The sequence below is a fragment of the Tachysurus fulvidraco genome, chromosome 10 (genome assembly GCF_022655615.1).
Source record: "Tachysurus fulvidraco isolate hzauxx_2018 chromosome 10, HZAU_PFXX_2.0, whole genome shotgun sequence".
In the NCBI taxonomy this organism is placed as follows: domain Eukaryota; kingdom Metazoa; phylum Chordata; class Actinopteri; order Siluriformes; family Bagridae; genus Tachysurus; species Tachysurus fulvidraco.
The window spans coordinates 6147541-6170498 of record NC_062527.1 but is presented as its reverse complement, the minus strand read 5'-3'; the positions used below and the strand labels follow the sequence as shown (position 1 = coordinate 6170498).

Genomic DNA, 22958 nt, shown 5'->3' with positions numbered 1-22958 from the left:
TATAAAAAACGGATATTTTCTCAGAACAATAAATTAATACAAAAATATTTGTTTTAATAAATTGACAACAAAACAAATAGAAAGCAATTCACAGTATTTATGAGAATAAAGGCTTAACCTTTAAATAATACATTACATATTAAAAATGGGTGCATAAGCAAAAGTCAAATGGAATAAGCCAAATATAAAATATACAGACCTAATTGTTAGTTAATTACACATTTCAGATCATATCAGCATTGGTCATGCTAAAGTGATATGAAATGGTTTTATCAATAGCATTTCGAAATTTTTAATTTATAATTTATTATAAAAGTTCCTCCTGGCGCATTTATATTGACAGATATAGTAGCATTTCTGAATAAATTATATAACATGCATAGTGACTTTAAAGAGAAATATCTTTTTAATTCTACAGTAAAATAAACTTCTCTTTATTTTCAAGCTCAAAACAATTAATACAATTTAATTACATTGAATTAGGGTCTCTTAAATCTTATTTAAGAAAGTTTAGTCTTTATACAGTGTGAATTGTTTTGTATTCATTTCAAACGGTCTTTATACGTTCTTTGGCTGTGGTGAGGACATGGACATTGTGCGCTTTCTGCGCTATGACGCTGCGTAATCTATAAGCCGCGCCCCTACAATATAGCCAGAGCTGCTGCTTTACGTGCAGTAGAAAGATTGAAGTCAGACGTCTGGAACAAAGGGGGAAAAAATCATCAGCCTAGAAGAAGAAAGTAAAAGGTACTGGTGAAGTTTACATTAGAAGCAACAAGTAATCAGTATTTTTATTTGAAGGTACAAAAGCGTTAAGGAAAAAACTGGAACATCTACAAAACTAAGATGCGTTAAAAATGTTAAAGTATTTCGTTTTGTGAAAAAAAAAATTCTCAACATGTTTATTCTTACATGAATACCCACTAATTTTTCTGTCTCCGTAATATATATTATATAATATATATAAACAAGTTTAATTTGTACAATTCCAGTTTTTACATTTTAAAATGTATATTATTACTATTATTATTATTATTATTATTATTATTATTATTATTATTATTGTTGTTGTTGTTGTTGTTGTTGTTGTTGTAAAGCTGATTTACACACAAAAAAAAAGCTTTACAAATATACCTAAGTTTAATAGTTTGGTCATATATTCAGCCCTTGAATAAGATGCCTTCAATGGACGTTACAGTGTTGCGCAAATATGTGAGAGAAACCCAAATGTTGAAATTGTGGCAATTGCATTTATTGCAGAAGTAGATAACTCTTTGGTCTAAAAGTGATGGGTAACCCATCTGTTGGTTACTCAAGCCTTCAGCAAGTTTTCAGAGAAGATTAGGAGGTACTTACCCTCAAGCCTTCAGTACTTATCCTCAAGTAACGTACTGTAGCTAGCTCCTTTAGACAGCATCTGCCATGTTCTGTAAAATAATGTGAATAAAGCCAAATTCTTTGGACCCTATGTACTTTTCCACAAACTAGAGAAAACAAGAGAATATTATGTAATAAATAAATTACAGCAGCATAGTATAATGTTTGGAATCAGTATGACTGTTAATGACAATTAGTGGTGTACAATCTCAAGCAATCTAAAAAGTAGGATGTGGGGCATTGAGAACACATACAGGTAGATGCCATCTCCACATAGGAAGTCTTCACGCTGAAGAGTTTCCCAGAGTGCATGATCATAAAAAACTAAAATCTTTTTTTCCTACTTTATCTGAATAATCCACCACTAGGTGTCGCCCTCTCCCTTTAGATCACTTATTTGCCTTCTTATGCTCTCTAAAGTGGTTCCACACCAGGTCAAGCTAACACGAGATTTCCCAGCTTCCCAGAGATCTCCCAGAGATTTCCCAGAGAATATTGTACTATTTAAAAAAAAATATGTTGAGTATTTTGTTTGTATGCACCAGACCTTTGTGACAAGGAAGGGTGTATTCATACATAACACATTACATAGTAAACTAAACAACAACAAAACTGTCTAAACAACCGAGTCCAGGTCCTTTGTTTAACTTTTAAGCGTGTCTTACTGTATGTCATTTATATTTATATATCTGCATATGCTGCACTAAGAGATTATAAAAGGAGAACATAATCAAGTCCATTATACAACAGTATTGTTGTATACTATTTTTGTGTGTGTTTATTTACAGACCTAGCTGGGCATTGTTCAGCTCACACTGATAAGCCACACATCACCGATCCTGAATCTAGATAGATGCAGAGGTCAGATTATGCAGAAGGACATTAGTCCAGTCTTGAAATGACAAAAAACTGAACAAGCACCTGAATGTCTTCTATGGATCGAAATATTTTATGTACATTTTCAGGGATGTTTCAGGGTCTCATGGCAATGGGAGACTATGTGGTATGGGTAATGGATGGATTTTACCTGCAGGTAGATCCAGGCAGGTAGGTACCTTGGACTGAACACATGTACTGCAGGAACAGAGAAACTTTTTAAGAAATGAGAGTATCTGAGGCCACCAGTTCAATTCACAGACAGGGAACTAAACCCAGCAACTGAGAGATTAACTCTCAGTGCTGTTCACAAACTCAGATAAAATGGGAGGATTGAGTTGGGAAAGGCATTAGACATAAAACCTGTGCGAATTCAGAGGGCCGTATCAACAACAGAACAACAGCAACCTTCTAACAATTTGGAAATTTTTGTATCTTTGCTGAATGGCTGAATTGTTCTGAATTGTTTTTAATGGTTTGAATCCTGAGGATCTTATGCTGTGTGTGTTCTGTACAGTAAGTAAGATATTGTGATAACATGATTTGTTATTCATGACTGTGTTCAAGATTTAATTGTGTTCTAATTCATTAAGAAATTCAATGAAATAGATTGCTTTTTGGGTTTGTCTATTATTGAGATGTACAAATTAATTTAAAAAGCTAAATTTAAATTTAATTATTGATGACAAAACAGTGTGGTTAGAGTTAGGATTTGCCCCTCATCCTCAAACATGAACACTCAAAATCTTCTCAACCAGCACAGAGAGGCATAAGACTGAACAAGATGCAGAATTCCATGGTTCCACTGAATCCTCAACCGGGCTCCGCGGGAGCAGGGACAGTTGTGGTGGTGATGCCACAGCATCCAACTGATTACGTAGTTTGGTCTATTGCCAGCATTGTCTATGGAAACCCATGCTGCCTGGGCCTGCTTGCCTTTTATTTCTCCATCAAAGTAAGTTGTGGAATGAGTGAACATTGCTTAGAGATAAATAGTAATAAATAGTAATAAGTATAATAAGAATTTTCCTACATATTTTAATTGGTTATTAAGCTTTCACTATTATTCACACCTGGAAGGACAAACCTGATAAAGTTGTATTTAACTAATGTGCTTATCTACTCCCCAAAAAAAGTTCGTTAATTATGTTCAATTAAATTACATTGTGTAGTATATTAGTATGTTGTTTGCTGTTATTTGTATATTTAATCTTCATTATTTATTATGAAAATAAATATTCTGTAAGTAAGTAAATAAAGATTCTGTAAGCACACCTATTGCTTTTTTCTTACTTGTAAAAATTAAAGCCTATTTGTCACTGTGGAAATACAAAAGCAATCAAATGCAGAAGTCAGACATTTTGTTGTCGTCATGTATTGTAGGCCAGAGACCGGAAGATGTTGGGGGACCTGGCTGGAGCAACAACGTACGGTTCCAAGGCATGTTGTCTGAACGGCTTCGCGCTTGGGCTTATCATTCTCATGTTCATCGTGATCATCGCGGTGGTGGCTACGACGGGTGTCGTAGTAAAAAATACGGTTAACAGATTTCCCTATTAACACCCTGTCTCGTGACATTTAAGACAAACAAATACATAGCAAGCAACATTATCTTGCAGAAAGCTGATGTCCTGTTGAAGTCCGTATGATCAACACAAAGTAATTTGAAATATGTTTATGTGAAATGATAATTAAAATATTATCAGATGAAAGCATTGAGTAATGTCTTTAATTTAATGTTTAAGCATGTCTTATGTCATATACATAGATGTCTCTGCATGTGCTGCACTAAGAGATTATAAAAGGAGAACATAATCAAGTCCATTATACAACAGTGTTGTTGTGTACTATTTTTGTGTGTGTTTATTTACAGACCTAGCTAAGCATTTTCCGGCTCACCCTGATAAGCCACACGTCACCGATCCCGAATCTCCTCGTGTCAGGGTTTTAACTACAGAATTGTAGGTTTTAATAAGTGCTTTAAGGTAGCTAGACGTTTTGGACTTCATAGACAAGATTCAGTGTCTCATGTGGAAGCTTTAGGAAGCCAATCATAGGGAGAAATTAGGGAGAAGTCATGCTGCTGCATTCTGGATTAGATGCAGAGGTCAGATTATGCAGAGGGACATTAGTTCAGTCTTGAAATGGCAAAGGACTGAACAAGCACCGGAATGTCTTATGATACCATTTTGTAGAATTAAATGGTGAATCCTCCATTTTATTGCCAGTTAAATTATGTGGGTCCCTCAAGGATCAGTTCTAGGACCTCTGCTTTTTTCGATATACATGCATCAGAGGTGGGAAGTAAAGGAGTAAAAATACTCCGTTACTGCACTTAAGTAAAGTTTTCTGGTATCAGTACTTTAGTCCACTATTTATTTTTCGGACAACTTTTTACTTTTACTCATTACATTTTTACACAAATATATGTACTTTTTACTTCTTACATTTTCAAAACGGACTCGTTACTTTTAGTATTATTTCTTCTCATTGAGCGCTGTTTCCAGCCTATCGTCCTATCATTGTGCGGCTTTTTCCCCAAGTGACTGGTGTACTGTATTATTTACTGGCTATCAGACATAGACTAAGGATAGCGGAGCTAACAATGAGCAGCACGCCTACAAAAGGAATGGCTAATGTTAATTCAGAGGGAGTCACCGACGTTAAAATAACTAACAACGAGGACTTTCCTGAACACACATGGCCATATATGAGGGAGATGTTAGAAATAATCGGCGTCAAAAAGGATTCCTGGCGAATGCGTTGCGAATTGCGTCAACCAGGAGCGGTTCTAGCCCTTTTTTAGGGTGGCTTCAGCCCCCTGTCTGTGATCTCAGCCGCCCTAAAACTATAAGGATAATTTTTACTTTCATAAATAAACAATAAAAATTACGTTAAAATGCAGGACATGTCGTCGATGGGAAAGAAAATTATTTATCAGTTTGATCCAAGAGCGTTTTGGGTTTTTTTTTACTTTGCTTTTATACGCGTGTGTTGTAGTCTTTCAAAAGTGCGTCTTCAGCTGTCTGCTTTATTTGAACGGGAAGGCACAGGTACGCGCAGCGTGCACGCGCAGTCAGAGCTGGAGGCGTTTATCTATAACGTTAATCAGCGGAAAGACGCAAAGACGGAAACCAAAAGCAGTGAAATTTCACTATTCTTATTACCAGACTTGTCATATAATATATAATATAGAACTCTTCTTGTTTTAAATTCTAAGCCCCCCTAAAGATGAAATCCTAGAACCGGCCCTGGTGTCAACCCAAAAAACACGAATTGCTTAATTTAATTAACATTAATTTTATCATTTGTAAAACATCACAATAATTTTGAGTTGTTTTCAAGGACAGAGCTGGAATCTCCCTACAGTTTGGGATATGGCCTTGGTGATACACTTGGTATAAATTATATTTCCAAAAGTATTGGGTCACCTGACCTTTCCTGCTATATGTGGTTGTTTTCTGATCTCATCCCTAATGAACACCTTTGGGATGAGTGTTTACGCTGACTCCACCCTACCTCACTTACATCAGTGCCTGCCTTTCGTAACACTCTTGTGGCTGATGAACACAAATATCCATCAGCACACTCCAAAATTATATATACATACACACACACACACACACACACACACACACACACACACACACATATATGTATATATATATATATGTATATATATACACATATATATATGTATATATATACATATACATATACATATATATATATACGTATATATATATATATAAAAAACATAACGTCCAGTTACCAGCATGACACTAAACAGGTAGTAGCATCGGCGATTTTTTTACTTAAGTACTTGTCAGAGCCCATACTTCTTTACTTTAACTTGAGTAAAAGAGTGTAGTCACTACTTCTATTTTTACTGGAGTATTTTAAAAACTGAGTATCTGTACTTCTACTTGAGTAAAGGATGTGTTTACTGTAAGAAAAAAATGCGTTGTTTAAAAATTAGACGATGATGTTGAAGATCTTAATAAAGATCAAGACGTTTATTCCAGCATAGCAGTGACAAAATACATGGTGTACTTTGGGTTCGTCGGAGTCGGTAGGAACCCAGAGCAAATCCTGCTCACACATTTTATACTGTTTTCCTCTTTGTAGTTTAAATGAGATTCTACTTTGAAGGTGTATTGAGCGCAAGATCTGAGTGTCTCCCAAATGGCTGGGTCACACCTTGTTATCTAGCCAGATGTCTTTAAATGTTAATCACGGTCACGTATACCTGTTACAATTGTTATCAGTCAAATGGGCACTTTAAATGGTAATCGCGGTCACCGCAGTCACGCAGACCTTGGCTTGGTATTGTTACAGTTATCAACCAAATGGTCACTTCAAATGGTAATCGCAGTCACGTAAACCCCGTAATACCTTGGAGTGGAATTTGGGTGCAATTTCTGTCATTTCTTACAGTCCCCCCTTTGATCCTTTTGACCCTGAAGCATCACATCACTTCCTTAATACAGATCACACCTCCCATTTTTTTGGGCCGGTGCCCAGTGTCGGCGAAGCCCTGCCTTAGGTCGTTCCCCTTCGGCCCATCAGAACTTCACCTCACGCACACTGGTTTTAGCTCCATTCCATAAGGCAAACATATCACAGGTTTTCTTCTTAAAATTTGGTTCTATGTACAATATTTCTTGGGTTTGGAGCAGAGACATTCAGAAAACATCACAGCCAACAGGAACGTCCCACATTGATCATTGAATTATCTGCAATTTGCCGTTTCATTATGGTACACATACAGCATAACATAATGCATTGACAAAGAATGAGAAAGATGCATACACCTACAGCAGTTTTGAAGGTTACATCGCAAATCAAATCATAATAGGCAATAACCAAATCACCACCATGACATGTCAAGACATTATCTTTTACCATAAGACCTTGTTGAGCTTTAACGATATGGTCATCTTTTCTCTGCATTAATGTCATTAGCATATTAACCAATTTTGGCAACTCAAAATCAAATTCTGGGATATCTTCCACGAAACCTAGTTGTTCCTCTGGATTCAATGACAGTGTTTGTTGGGTGACATTTATGTATGGGAAGTAATACTTTCCTATTGACCAAGCTGTATCTGGTGTTATACAAAATGAGGTATCGTTAATCTGACAAAGTGTCTGGTTATCATTAACAACGACAGAGAAGTGATCAAGAGTTGTGGTGACACGTTTCCTGTTTGAAACTATTACTCTTGTAAAATTATTGTGGACATGTGTTAGATCGATTTCACAAGCCTCATAATTAGTGTGGGGTGCCCCACGTAATGGTTGTTTTTCCAAGGCATCACACTCGCAAATAAAACCAATGTAGTTTTGTCACAGCATTCCATGTCCAATCCTCACCATTCTCCTGATGGTAACTGTGTGATAAACCTTAAAGTCCATTCTTTAATACATTCTTCTGTAATATTCCCAAATTTTCCATGCTTAGAACCCTTTCAAACAATTCTTCAAATCCTTTCCAATCCTTGAGATTATTTACTTGAGGATGTTCTCTGAGGAGTAGATGAACTGGTTCCAACACCACTGTGATACCTCAGGAATGCTGTTGTCAAGAAGACCTTATACATTCCTTTTACACTGTTCATCTGGGTCTGGAGATCATGCTGTAAGGTTCACCAAGACCGGAACCTGGATCCATTGTAGATAAACATTTTGGGACAGCGTTGGGCACTGCTGTCACGATAGCTGCCTTCCTAGTCCATCCCCCACATCTATTTCTTTTTGACCTGAAAAACACTTGAAAACATAATGAGTTTATACCCCCCCCCTTTTTAACACAGCACACAAAAAACATCACAAACACATACAACATAAACTTGCCTATTTACATGGCCCTTATGACTGCCATCAGTTTTTTTATGATATTAATGGACCTATGTGGAATGATCTCTTACCAAGTTGGTTTTTAGTTTTGTGATGTGAATCTCTGCATGGTCTCTCCCGGTGAGCAGACCATGGGCCCTCATTTTGGTAATTCTTTACCACAACGTCATCACTACTTTCTGACCAGAATGCATTTTGTTTTTCTGACTTTGCCAAATTTGTTGAGTAGTTTGGTGAAAAATACCAGGCAAGGAGTTACACAGATTTTTGAGCTCCTTTCTCAGTCTGTTTACTGTAGCCTGTAACTGGTGTAAATCTGTATTGGGGCCTGATCTCTTAAGGGAAAATTTGCATTCCCTTGAAATATGTCCCTCTTTGCCACATGAATAACACACCAGGGGGTTATCAGGGTTACGAGAGAGTAGTCTTTCCTTTCTATCTGCAGTAGTGTAGTTCTCTTTTGTTCTCAATGTTTCCAAAGATGAACTAAGCATGCTGTTGTTAGTTCTAAGGTGTACAATTTCACTTTGCATCCTAATCTTTTCTTCTTTCCAGAGTATTTCACTCATCTGGTAATCTCTTTTAGATATTATCCCATCATCTAGTCTAGATTGCAGTTGCTCGTTTTCAGCCTTTAATGCATTTAAAGTCTTATTAGTTACTTTGTACGATGCAAGAACTGCTTGCAGTGCATTGGCAATCTGTCCTTTTTTGTTTTTGGGCATTTTAGGGTCATTTTCAAACTTAGAAATAGCCCACATATACGGTTTATCCACAATGTTCTCTATTCCATCAAACATTCCCTGAGAACCGTGTTTAGCGATGTACTTAACAATCAGCTGTTCCATTTTAACAAACTCACAGCTTTCCTTAAATCTTAGTCTTTAAACTTTACACAGTTTCTGTGACTACAAGATATCTAGTTATCCGTTAGTCTATTTATTCACAGCTTCAGTACTTCGGACACAAATGAACAATGCGTCGGGCTTTTGACCTCAAAAGTCTCACTGCTTCGGACACAGACACACTCCGTCTGGCCTCGAGGTCAACTACACTAACACTTAACACTCACAACTCTCAAACAGTCACAAACACTCACCAACAGTAACACTCAAACAATAACACTCACAAACACTTTCAGTCACAGACAGTAACACTCACAAACTCACAAACAGTTTAAAATGTAACACAGTCACACAGTACGTCGGACAAAACCACAGTACGTCGGGTTTTTTGCATTAAACCTAACCGTTTACTTAACCACAGTACATGGACTTAAAACTTAAGTTTAAAACACTGTTACAGTCTGTCAGACAACACCACACTACCTCGGGTTATTGCTTTAATCTCTACAGAGCCGTGGTGTGTCTGGCTCTTTACTATGGAATAAAAACACTGTCAATAATAATCGTACGTAATTCACTGCATTTGTGTGTAAATTTTAATTTTAATCTACGGCCACGACAGTTTACAGATACGAGATTTTGCGTGTTTGTTCAAATACAACTCCAAAATGTACGACTATGACAGTTTACACACACAACGCTTGTTTTCACAACACCTCTTTTTCACACACGAAAACGGTCTGCAAAACAACTGTCAAAAATACGTCATCACGTTCACAGGCATTACTATCCGAGAGAAGATGAATCGATTCCACGAAGTGCGCATGCACCCCCCCCCCCCTCTTTTAAACCACTGGCGCTGAAATGGCGGATCAGCAGCCAAGCGCTCACTCATTGTCAGTGTTGTATAAAGTATTAGAAAGCAATACTTGAGTAAAAGTACAAGTATCATACTAGAAAAAGACTTTGGTAGAAGTGAAAGTCACCTTTTAGAATATTACTCAAGTAAAAGTCTTAAAGTATCTGATATTTAGTGTATCAAAAGTATCAAAAGTCATTTTCTGATATTTAATGTGCTTTAAGTATTTGAAGTAAAAGTAAAAAGTAAAATTTCAGAGATTTTCAGTAGGCATAAGAACAGGGGCGGTTCTAAGGTTTCATCTTTAGGGGTTTTAGCCCTCAGTGAGAATTTAAAACAAGAAGAGTTTTATATTATATATTATATGACCACATAGTAAGCCAAAAGTTATGGTATTATTAAATGGCAAATGTGGACACCAAAATTTTATGCATGATGTAATGATGCCAGTCTTGAATTAAATCATGTCATGTATGTGTGCATTCTCTACAAACAGTGGGTCCAATGAATGCAGTCATTAATAAACTAATATTCACAAAGACCAATTCAATAAATGTTATTTTTATTTAGTATTGTATGGATTGTTTGCATTAATATTTTATTTGTGCTACAACTCTGGTAATAAGAATAGTGAAATTTCACTGCTTTTGGTTGCTGTATTTGCAGCTTTCCGATTAACGGTATACATTAACGCCTCCAGCTCTGACTGCGCGTGCACGCTGCGCGTACCTGTGCCTCTCCGTACAGCGTGCGGAGCGTAATGCAATCTAGGAGCAGTGACTCACCAAACCTCCCTTATTGCAGTCACACACATTTCTTCTGATTTTATTTTGTAGTAACGAAGATGCTTAGTGGAAACATAACAGAGTAAAAGTATACATTTTATCTAGGAAAATGTAGTGGAGTAAAAGTTAAAGTTGACATAAATTTAAATAGCGAATTACAGATACGTGACATTTCTACTTAAGTACAGTAACAAAGTATTTTTACTCCGTTACATTACAACACTGCTCATCGTCTCAGGTAAGTTGGTTTTTCCTTCCAAATTCTGACATGTTTAACGGTTAGTTATCACTGATACAGAGAGGAGTAATATTACAGAGCAGGCCAGGCTCCAGATATGAAATGAAAGGTGGGCCAAGTGATAGTCCAGGTGGGCCGGTCAGATTTTTTTTTTTTTATATGTCTATAATTTTAATACCATATATTTAAGACAATTGTTAGGGTTGTTTGTTATTGTTGTGTTTTCTTCATTTTAATATTTTTTTATATATTTTATATATAAAAAATTATATATATATAAAGGGTTAACATGTAATTCTCTCTTTTTGCATTTGTAATATTTTTTTGACCCCTTAATAGATCTTGTATCAATTAAGTAACTTTAGATTTTATAAATGGGGCAATTCTTTTAAAATAACTATTTACATCAACTAAAACCAACTGTAAATGAGCTTGGCTGCATGCATGTTTTTGAAGACCGCGGTCACGTTGTAATGCTGCTTTCCAGTTTCGAAGACCTGTCGAAATGAACGTGTCATTTTCAGAGAAAAGAAGAAAGAAGGTCCAAGTCAAATGGGCAGTCAGTGCAGCAGGAAATGGCTAGGTGTGAGGTGTGAGGTGTTAGGTGTGTGTGTGTGTGTGTGTGTGTGTGTGTGTGTGTGTGTGTGTGTGTGTGTGTGTGTGTGTGTGTGTGTGTGTGTGTGTGTCTTTTATGTAGGCCTATCTCATCATGCTACAGACTGCAGTGATGACCTCCTAAACAGCTGTATTCTTTAAGCACCTAATGTAACCTTACTCTGAGAGCTTATCTTACTTACTATAGTTAACCTATCTCTGTAATATTACTCCTCTCTGTTATTAGTGATAACTAACCCTTAAACATGTCCGAATTTGGAAGGAAAAACCAACTTACCTGAGACGATGAGTGAGCGCTTGGCTGCTGATCCGCCATTTCGGCGCCAATGGTTTAAAAGAGGGGGGGCGCATGCGCACTTCGTGGAATCAATTCATCTTCCCTCGGATAGTAATGCCTGTGAACGTGATGACGTATTTTTGACAGTTGTTTCGCAGACCATTTTTGTGTGTGAAAAAGAGGTGTTGTGAAAACAAGCGTTGTGTGCGTAAACTGTCATAGGCGTACATTTTGGAGTTGTATTTGAACAAACATGCAAACTCTCGTGGGATCCAACTCCGCAAAATTAAAATTTACACACAAATGCTTTGAATTACGTACGATTATTATTGACAGTGTTTTTATTCCATACAGAGCCACGGTGTGTCGGGCTCGTTATACTATCACTGTTTCAGTTACTTTAGAAACACTTTTAGCTATAATTCAACTGCCACACTGCATTGGGCTGATTCAGTTACTTTAGAATCTTAACAGAATTATAACAAACACACAAGTTTGAGTTACTTTAGAAACCTATCAGCTGATCAGGCACTCGCCCCCTTTTTCCAGGTTTTTCGCCTACATGACCTACCCACCAAAAAGTGGTACAGCTCCCACATACTTTGACACACAGGGGTGAGCCTGGTCTCATTGTTTGATTTGGTTATTTATGGTTTCACTAGAGATTCTCTAGTTTTAGATATAAGTGTCAGATTGATTCTAGGCCTTACTGGCACAAAGTTACAGAGGCTAGAATGGAAGGTTTTGATTTCCATCTGAGTTGTTTACCTGATAAACTGATTAATCTTATTGCTCTGGAACATATTAAGAACCAAATAACAACTGAGGGTCATAGCCACATGTATTGGCTTTCACCAAAAAAAATTCAAGTCAAAAGACCCAAAAATGGCTTCAATAAAAATATTTTTCTACGGACATGTCCGTCCGGTCATGTTTTTCTTGTTTACTTGTTTACTGTATAACTTTGAATTAAAAGACTGCATGCTCAGTTTAAAAGGCCTAAAACAAAGAGAACCTCTCTGCCTAGAAGTCTGCTGTGAAAAAAGGCCTGTAACCTGACACCCTGAGCTGTGAGAATGTGAAAAGTCCTGAGGCCTCAGAGACGTGTCATGTTGCATACCGTTGGAATTGTCTCCTTATTGGCCAAAGAGCAGTAAAGGTCCCGGATCAAGGGAGGGTTCCCACATAGTATGGAAACGGAATATTTGCGAGGCGACCAAAGCGTTTAGGATTAAAAGGCTTACAGATTCCAGTTCCTTGGACTCTTGGGGATTTTTGTGAAGCATTTGTTTTGGATATTACCCCAGTGAAAAAAGGGAAGCGTCTAAAAGTAAGGGAACAACTGGTCTAGCGCCGCCTAGTTCAGTTCACTACCAGTTTTGAGTCAAATAGTATGACGGCTATAAATCATTATGCTTTGTGTGTGGTCTTAAAAAAAATCTTGAGAGCCTAAGCTTTAATACAAAAATAAGTTTAACCGTGTATTTAGAGGATTTAATGCTTAAAAGCCACAACGAAGTTGCTTCAGACTCATCCCCTAGTGGTCATTTTCCCTGTTGTGCCGTGGACGGCACGGCGGTTACATAACAGCTTCAGTTACTTTAGAAACAACGATTCACATACAACTCTGTCACCACACTGCGTCGGGCTAATTCAGTTTCGTTAGAATCTTAAACAGAAATGTACAGAATAGGCTTAACAATAATAACTCCTCCTGCTTATGATCAGTAAACTATACTCTATGTTCTTCTCTACTCTAAAACATTTCTTTTCTAGGTTCTTTTAAACGAAGGGGTTCCCTGAATAAAAAAAAAAAACAGCGTAAAAGAAGAAAATACCGCTTTTCTTACCTTTCCCCACTTTTTTTTTTAATCCGTCACTGGGTGGCTCGCCAATGTAAGAAAAAAATGCGTTGTGTAAAAATAAGACGATGATGTTGAAAATCTTAATAAAGAACAAGAAGTTTATTCCAGCATAGCAGTGACAAAATACATGGCGTACTTTGGGTTTGTCGGAGTTGGTAGGAATTTTACGCATTTTATACTGTTTTCCTCTTTGTAGTTTAAATGAGATTCTACTTTGAAGGTGTATTGAGCGTAAGATCTGATTGTCTCCCAAATGGCTGGGTCACACCCAGTGGTGTAGTCTAGTTTTTTGTAGTGAGTATACTGTGACCCCCCCAGCCTCATATGCACCCATCCTAGAGCGACACCCCATAGGCACCACCACACTCACTAATGCATAAAATATGCATCTACATGTAATTGAGAGCCTTATTAAAGACTTCTTATGTGTTATCAACATTCCAATTTATTATAAGCAACAAAAGACAGTCAGCTGATAAATCCTGTGCTCCAGGTCCCATATTCATATAACATTTAAGGCTAAATGTAATCAGACAGTTGGCAGCACCCATTGACTTTCACAGTAGGAAAAAATATAGACTATGAAAGTCAGTGGGTGCTGCCAACTGTCTGATTACCAACATTTTTCAAAATATCATCTTTTGTGTTAAACAGAAGAAAGAAACTCATACAGGTTTGGAACAAATTGAGGGTGGGGAAATAACCCAATTTTCATTTTTGGGTGAACTTTACCTTTAAGAGCTACATTTAGCCTTAAATGTTATATGAATATGGGACCTGGAGCACAGGTTTTATCAGCTGTCAATTTTCAATGTACATTTAAGAGTGAACAATAAACATTTGTTCAGTTTTATCACCAGCACTCTTTCATTGCAGAATATTATGAACTGAACTGGTAGTTTACAAAGCTTTCCAAATACATTCGTACTCGGGCTGTTGGTGAAATGTCACCCGAAGCTGCTGTAGCTTTAGGCGCAGGCTTCCGAAAACACTCAGAGTGTAGTTTGAGTCTGCTTTCGTTTCATATATTTTACATTAGTTTGTTAATTTCAAATTTGCGCCACAAAACACTGCCAAGCAACTAATTTTCCTCCTTGGTAAGTGACGTCAGATCAGGTCAAAGGCCACGGAAGCCATAATGGTCCAAAAATGTTAGTGATTCGCAATCGCAACCACAGTCTGTGTTCGCAACACAGTGAGGGTGAATTTAAGAATGAAAGTTCTGTCACAAAACGATATTGTTACGTATCCTCATGCTTTTTAAGTGGGTATACGGAAATCCTTGGCATTTTCTAGTGAGTATACGGAAATCCTTTCCATTTTCTAGTGGGTATACGGAAATCCTTGGCATTTCCTAGTGGGTATACGGCGTATACCTGCGTATCACGTAGACTTCTTCCACTGAGCACACCTTGTTATCTAGCCAGATGTCTTTAAATGTTAATCACGGTCATGTATACCTGTTACAATTGTTATCAGTCAAATGGTCACCTCAAATGGTAATCGCAGTCACGTAAACCCGCAAACGTAGAGTTGTTCATGGCGATCCTTGATGTCCTGCTGCCGTTCCCATATTTATAAATGAATCAGGTTTATACATTTAGAGTCCTAAACGTATTACCTTATGATACTTGAACCTTTTTAGGAATGAGCTCTTTTAGATGTGTACCTTGGAGTGGAATTTGGGTGCAATTTCTGTAATTCTGTAAATTGTCCAAATTAACTCAGTGCCTTAGAGAGATAAAAGATTGGATGAGCTGTAATTTTCTGTTGTTAAACTCCGATAAGACAGAAATATTACTTATGGGTCCAAAAACCAGTACACAGAAACACTCACAATTCAACTTCCATTTAGAGGGATGCACTGTTACTGTTAGCTGAAAATCATATCGCCCATACTACAAAAACAGCTTTCTTCTACCTTAGAAATATTGCCAAGCTGAGAAACCTCCTGTCTGTATCTGATGCATAGAAGCTAGTTCATGCATGTATGACCTCTAGACTGGACTATTGTAATGCATTACTAGGTGGTTGTCCTGCATCTTTAATAAATAGGTTACAATTAGTACAAAATGCAGCTGCCAGAGTTCTCACTTGGACAAAAAAGTATGACCATATAAGCCCAATTTTATCATCTCTACATTGGCTACCTGTTAAGTTTAGAATTGATGACAAACTGCTGCTACTTACGTACAAGGCTCTTAAAGGTTTAGCTCCCACGTATCTAACTAGTCTTCTAACACGTTACAATCCTTCACGCTCTTTGAGATCACAAAACTCAGGACTTCTGGTAGTTCCCAGAATATCTAAGTCTTCTAAAGGTGGGAGAGCATTATCTTATTTAGCTCCCAAACTTTGGAATAGTCTTTCTGATAGTGTTCAGGGCTTAGACACACTTTCTCAGTTTAAATGTAGATTAAAAACTCATCTCTTTAGTCAGGTGTATGCATAATACATCCCATAATATAATGCACTATTACATCAGACTTGCAAATATTATGAACAGCAGATATGTTAATCCCTCTCCACTGCTTCTCCCTTTTTGTACCCATCCCGAGGCATCCAGACATGGTACCAGCTCCGATGAGGCTGACTCTGTGAGAACCCTGAGGCATATAGAGATCTACCAGCTCCAGTTGGATTCTGTGATATTATAGAGGAGATGTGAACTCCATGTGATCTTTACACCAATACAATATTTATTTGACTGTATATTTATAATCACACCGTCCAGTTCCACCCATATGAGGATGAAGTTTCAGTCTGGTTCCACTCAAGGTTTCTTCCTTAACCAATTTAAGGGAGTTTTTCCCTTGCCACTGCTGCCTGAGTCACCTCAGACTTGTTCATTGGGGATAAATACATACACATTGTGAACTAAATATATATCTAATAATAATCTTAAATTTTGTACTCTATTAATCTTTTTTTTATATTAACCTTTTGTTCTATGTTTATGTTCTGTAAAGCTGCTTTGAGACAATGTCAATTGTAATAAGCGCTATACAAATAAACTTCAATTGAATTGAATCTTCTATGTGTAACCAGGCAAGTGCCTACCAGTAGGGGGGGGTGTGGTAGGCCAATTATTCCAAAGACTTTTTAAGCAGGCACTGGGAAGAGGCTTCGAAGTTTGGGCCTTGTTTTAAAAGCACATGGGGATCTAATGTGGCTTTGTTTGGCTGTGTTCGAATTTGCCCCAGATGAGGTAGGCTGACTGGTTATTTTTATATTGTTTGATTTGGTTATTTATGGATATTTATTTTGAAGTTTGGGCATTGTTTTAAAAGCACATGGGATCTAATGTGGTTTTGTTTGGTTGTGTCTGAATTTGCCCCAGATGGGATGCAGATGATTTAAGTAATGCTGACTGTATGTTGACAGCTGCTGATGTGAATAAATGCTCAAACATTGACTGATGGTTATATCTGCTATCTGCCAAAGAAGGTAAATGTGTTAATGTTAATTAAATTGAGATTGTGCAGTTGGTAACCGGGGTTTTAAATAGTTAGTGTTTTAATAAAATATAGGATGTATTGTTAATTTTGTTTTCTTTTGTTCTAGATTTAAGTCAGTTGCTGTTTCTTATGTATTGTTTTGTTTGGTTCCCTAGCTGGCCGGTCTCAGAGGTGTGTGCTGCATGGTGGCAGGTGAGGGGAGCAAGGACGATGGCGAGGCCAGTGGGGGGAGCAAGGACCACGGCGAGGGGAGCCAAGGCACACGGCGAGGCAGGTGGGTAGAGCAGTGCACACGGCGGCACAGCCAGAGAGGGCCGAGCGACGTCCACAGCTGAGCTGAAGGGCCGAGGCGACGTCCGCATCCAAGCTGAAGGACCGAGCTAAGTCCACAGCGAGCTAAATGGCCGAGTGACGTCCACCGCCGTGCTGTAGGGACGAGCAGCCTTCCCCGATGCACCGCGGCCAAACACTTGCCTCGACGAGCTGAGGAAAAGGGCAGGAGAGCGGGAAAGAGCTGACGGAAGGACTGACGGAACAGTCCAGGGGAAGAAGGAAAAAAAAAAGGCCGGTCCGAGCTGGAAGCTATCCTGTTGGGTCTGCTGGGTCTTTAGGCGGATTCATTTTGTCAGACCCCGCATACGGAAGGAATGGAGATGGACCACTTCACAGGATAGCTTCAAATGAAAGAGTTTAATACATAAGGAAAACAAACATATTAACACAACACAGGTGTGAACAGGTGTGGTGACCGGGAGGAGCAGACGAAGGCGGGGCAGCCACGTGACAAAAACAACAACAAATCGCACATGGCCAAAAGTCCGTGCTGATCCCTGACAGATTCGCGCTGACCCCCTGACAGAGAGCAGCTAAAAGGAGTTACAGTACTGTATTCTTACCAAAGCAGAAATCGTGTCCTAAGGATCTCAATGTCTTGGTTTGCTTTCATGACCTGACCGCCGCACTTGAGTCTGACAGGCACAATTAGTTTTTCAATAAAGCATTCCCCCATTCCTGAGATTTTTAAAAAAAATTGGATTCCTAGTTCACTTATTATATCTTCAGGAATGCCTGTATCATAATAATCATTTTGAAAATCAAAGTTGAGGTAGGTCTATGGCAATGTGAGACCAGGGCTGTTGTGCTATGGGTAATGAAAGGATTACCTTGGACTGAACAAGGAAAGGATTACCTTGGACTTAAGAAGTGAGAGCATTTGTGGCCACCAGATCTCTTCACAGACAGATAACTAAACCCAGCAAATGAGGGATTAACTCTCAGTGCTGTTCAAAAACTCGAATAAAATGGGAGAATTGAGTTAGGAAGGGCATCAGACATAAAATCTGTGCCAAAATCAAATCTGAGGGCCAGATCATCTGTGTGGTGACACAGAACAGGGAGCAGCTGAAAGAACAACAACCTGGTAAAAATATGGAAATTTGTGTCTTTGCTGAATGGCTGAATTATTTTTAATGGTTTGAACCCTGAGGATCTTATGCTGTGTGTTCTGTAAGGAAGATATTGTGATAACATGATTTGTTATTCATGACTGTGTTCAAAATTTGATTGTGCTCTAATTAAGAAATTCACTGGTTGAATGAGAGAAATTGTGTTTTTTGGGGGGGTTGTATATCATTTAAGATGTTCAAATGAATTTAAAGTGTTTAGAAAGCTAAAAAAAAAATACGGATGACATTAAAACAGTGTGGTTAGAGTTAGGACTTGCCCCCCAAACTCAAACACGAACTGAAATGATTCTCGACCAGCACAGAGAGGCATAAGACTGAACAAGATGCAGAGTGCCATGTTTCCACTGAATCCTCAACCAGTCCCCGCGGGAGCAGGGACAGTTGTGGTGGCGATGCCAGAGCATCCAGCTGATTACGTAGTTTGGTCTGTTGCCAACATTTTCTATGGAAACCCATGCTGTCTGGGTCTGCTTGCCTTTTATTTCTCCATCAAGGTAAGCTGTGGAATGAGTGAACACTGCTTAGAGATATAAAACTTTATAATAAATAGTAATAAGTATAGTAAGAATTTTCCTACATATTTTAATTGGTTATTAAGCTTTCGCTATTATTCACACCTGGAAGGACAAACCTGATGTAGTTGTATTTAACTAATGTGCTTATCTACTCCCCCAAAAAAGTTAATTAAGTAATTAATTAATCAATTAATTAGTTATTTTTATCTTCATTATTTATAATGAAAATAAATATTCTGTAAGTAAGGGACTTTGTCTGTTGGAAACATTTTGAAAGTGTTGGGTACACAGTTGGCACACCTATTGCTTTTTTAAAATGAAAGCCTATTTGTCACTGTGGAAGTACAAAAGCAATCGAAAGCAGTTTGCAGAAGTCAGACATTTCATTATCGACGTGTATTGTAGGCCAGAGACCGGAAGATGGTGGGGGACCTGGCTGGAGCAACTTCGTACGGGTCCAAGGCATGTTGTGTCAACGGCTTCGCACTTGGGCTTATCATTTTCATCTCCATCGTGATCATCGCGGTGTTGGTTTCAAAGGCTGTCGCAGTGACAAATTCAATTAACAGATATCCGTATTAACACCCTGTCTCATGAGATTTAAGAAAAACAAATACATTGCAAGCAACATTCTCAGAAAAATGATGTCCTGTTGAAGTCCATATGATCAACACGAAGTAATTTGAAATATGTTTTTGTGAAATGAGAAATAAAATATCACTGAAGAAAGAATTGAGTGATGTCTTTAATTTAACGAGGCACAAAGAAAAAATACGCTCCAAGTTTTTGTATGTTCAATTTGTTTTTAAATGTAATAATAGATCTGATGTTCAATCATTGAATCTGCATGAAATAGATCTCCGTGTTATTGTTTAAAATAAGCCATTGGATAAAATTAACATACAAGTGTGAAACAGGATGTTTGCAGAGGTTTTACTTTCTGTGCAACTGTGAAACTGTGGTTAGCTGATATATTTGTGGTTTCAACATATCCTGCCTTAGAGATGAAGAAAAACAAGTCTGAGAGGAAGCAACAGCTTTCTTTGATCTTTCACTCCAAAACAATTTACCCTTAGCAAGTCGAAATAACTTGATCAATGAAACTTGAATATTGTAATGTCTGTCTGTGTTTTCCTTTGTTTCTGTCTGCTGTCATTCCCTGCTGTTAATTGTTGGCCCCGCTCACTTATTTGTTACCATGGACATTGCACTCAATCGCTTCCCCAGGTGTTTTGTCCTAGTCTTTGATTGTCTCTGCCCTGTGATTGGTTCTTTTTCACTATATCTACTCTGTTTGTCCACTTCCCTGGTGTTAGTCGTTATTGGTATGTAGTATGTTGTCTGTTTATGTCTCTGTCTCCATTCCTGTTCCGCTCAGTGTTCTGTCCTGTTTTTGCCTGCTTATCTGTTGCTCATTTCTTGTTTTGGCCTAATAAAAAGTCAAACTGCAATTGGATCCTCACTCGCCTGTGACTCATCATGACAAATATGATCATATGTAGCTGATCATCAAATGATCAAACGTAATTTATTTTGTATTTGAAAAATGACAGTTACATTTCTGATTATATCCTTTATAATAACATTTTTAATCTTTTCTTGAAATACCTGCTCAGGCTTAGCAACGTTATCTGCCAACATAATGTGACCATTCTCAAGCTTGAAATAATCAAAAGAGAAAAAACTAACGAACATGGAAACAGTTATAATAATCTTCTAAATGTCTAACTAAGCCACTATAAAGCATAGCATGTAACCTTTAAATCACACAAACACATTTTTCTCAGAATTCTTTAATCTCCTGTCATTTCTTACCTACTAGCCAGCTCTTTCCTACACGCAAAAATATTATGTTGGTTCAGAGAAAGTAAATCAATTTTAAATATATAATTATCTTGTTTGTGCATTAAAATGAAAATATTTGTTTTGACAAAATTATAAAAAGTAATTTTCAAACGTACATAGGTCTCTGATGTTTGAAAGCCAATGTTGACATTTGAAATCACCAAAACAAACACTCCCCTAACTCAAACGGGTCCCACCCCTGTATTGATAGCTCCGCCCACACACACGTAACCCAGGCAACTAATGGAAAGAAATGTGTCTTTATCATAGCTGAAGGGAAGAACAATACGATTACAGATAAACAAACAAGGAAAAATTGACACACAAGCATAATCATGCAAAGGACGGAATATATTAGTTCTGTGTAACAAAGCAAAACCAACATTACTCACCTATCGAGTAAGTAAAGTCTTAAGTAAAGTTGGCCACATATTCACAGATTCGAGTTTCCCCGAGTCAATAACTCCTGAGCGTTTAACGTTTAGCTTCCTGCTCCTTCAGTTCTCTCCAGTGCTGGAAAGCTGATCCTATACTAACACGTCCTACTTCTTGCCTTATCATAAGCCTTTCTTTGCTTTCTTTCTTTGTTTTTATCCTCCATGTCAATGTTAAAACCGCTTTCTGCTAATGTCACACATGGACACTGAACACTCTCTCTGCCCATATTGACAAGACACGCCCCTTTCTGCTCATTGGCTACACGTTTGTTTTGATTTTTGTAGAGTTTGTTGACACAACGCAGTTTTCAAAAGCATTTATCAAACATCGGAGACCCTGCCTGTTTTGTGTTTATGTGGAGACACCGTTAAGATACTTTACATACTTGCATTTATATTGAGATTTTCAAAGATTAGAATTATGAATTACAGATTATATAATTTCCAGATGTATTTCACGTGTGTAATTTACTTTTTTTAATCCGGGCTCTCAAGTTTTGAAGTCAGGCGAGAGTGACATATAATACACAAGTTGTGAATTTGTTGTAACATTAAAACAGAAGATCATGACTTACTCTGTGCTCAAAGTGATGCTCGCAGCTCCAGTGGTTTTCCATTGATATGCTTTTTTTCATTGGTTGTTGCGTTAAATTGTACCCAGATACAATAGTGCTATTTTCTGATTGGCTATTGTGTAGCCTTTTTTTTTTTTGATTGGCTGACAAGTGGCAGGCTCGACTAAGAACTCCAGGGGAGACGCATTTGATTCCTGCCCGGTTCCATAGAGACAGCGGTGCGGACAGATACATTTTGGGCGCTGCGGCATATTAAATATATGAGAAATAGTAAAAATAATATCAAATAAATAAAAATGTTTTTCTGCATGAGAAATACAATGTGTAGCAGGAGAGCGTGACAAAAGACCGAAATGAGTGACTGTCATGCTTAATGCGTAATACTTGATAGCCCTGGTATTATTAGTCACTCTGCATTCCGTTTTTGTTTCTATGTAATATTTTCCACTTTTTGCACTTTGATATAATATAAATTATCCCATAAAAAGACAAATGACTTTTTTTTTTCAATTGCTAATTAGTAGCATTTTCCGCATTTATGTGTAAACAGATGGCCAGGGTTAGCATGAAGTGGTCGAAGATTTGCGTTTCATTGGTGAATTTAAGAACAGATGGCCAGCCCTCTTTAAAGGCGGGTCGCACGATGTTTCAAAAATGCTTCAGAAAATTGAGTCGGACCGACTAACAAAACAAACATGTAGCTAATGAGTAGAAAGGGGTGTGTCTTCTCAATATGCGGTGGAGAGAGTGTTCAGTGCACTGCCCTTACCTCTGCCTTGGGTTTTAGGTGTTGAACGTCATCTTCCACGTGAAACGGAGCTAAACCTTTCATGGTACAACACACAGTACTACAAAAACACATTTGACCTGTATTACCATAGTCTTACTCATTGAGTCATTTATTAATAAAAATATCCCCTCGGCCAGCTGCCCCAGCAGGTTCCGCCATAATAGTTGCTGGGTTGAGTATGTATGTGCGAGGCGGAGCTATCAAAACAGGGGTGACACCCATTTGGGTTAGGGGCGTGTTTGTTTTAGTGATTTCAAATGTCAACATTGGCTTTCA

At 37.8% G+C, this 22958-nt stretch overlaps 1 protein-coding gene across 3 annotated transcripts; it reads left to right on the top strand.

The window, feature by feature from the left end:
• The first annotated feature begins 587 nt into the window (after positions 1–587).
• LOC113653916 (interferon-induced transmembrane protein 2-like) lies at positions 588–19770 on the top strand. Of its 3 annotated transcripts, none has more exons than XM_047819301.1 (3): positions 588–747; positions 3012–3208; positions 19441–19668. In XM_047819301.1, exons 2-3 carry the CDS (start codon positions 3038–3040, stop codon positions 19615–19617), a joined length of 348 nt encoding a protein of 115 aa, XP_047675257.1. In that variant the 5' UTR covers positions 588–747; positions 3012–3037; the 3' UTR covers positions 19618–19668. The 3 variants fall into 3 exon arrangements, with proteins under 3 accessions (XP_047675257.1, XP_027019603.1, XP_027019605.1); XM_027163802.2 differs by lacking the exon at positions 19441–19668 and adding an exon at positions 3637–3965; XM_027163804.2 differs by lacking the exons at positions 588–747; positions 3012–3208 and adding exons at positions 16982–17043; positions 17210–19014 and having other exon boundaries at positions 19441–19770.
• Positions 19771–22958: the final 3188 nt, after the last annotated feature.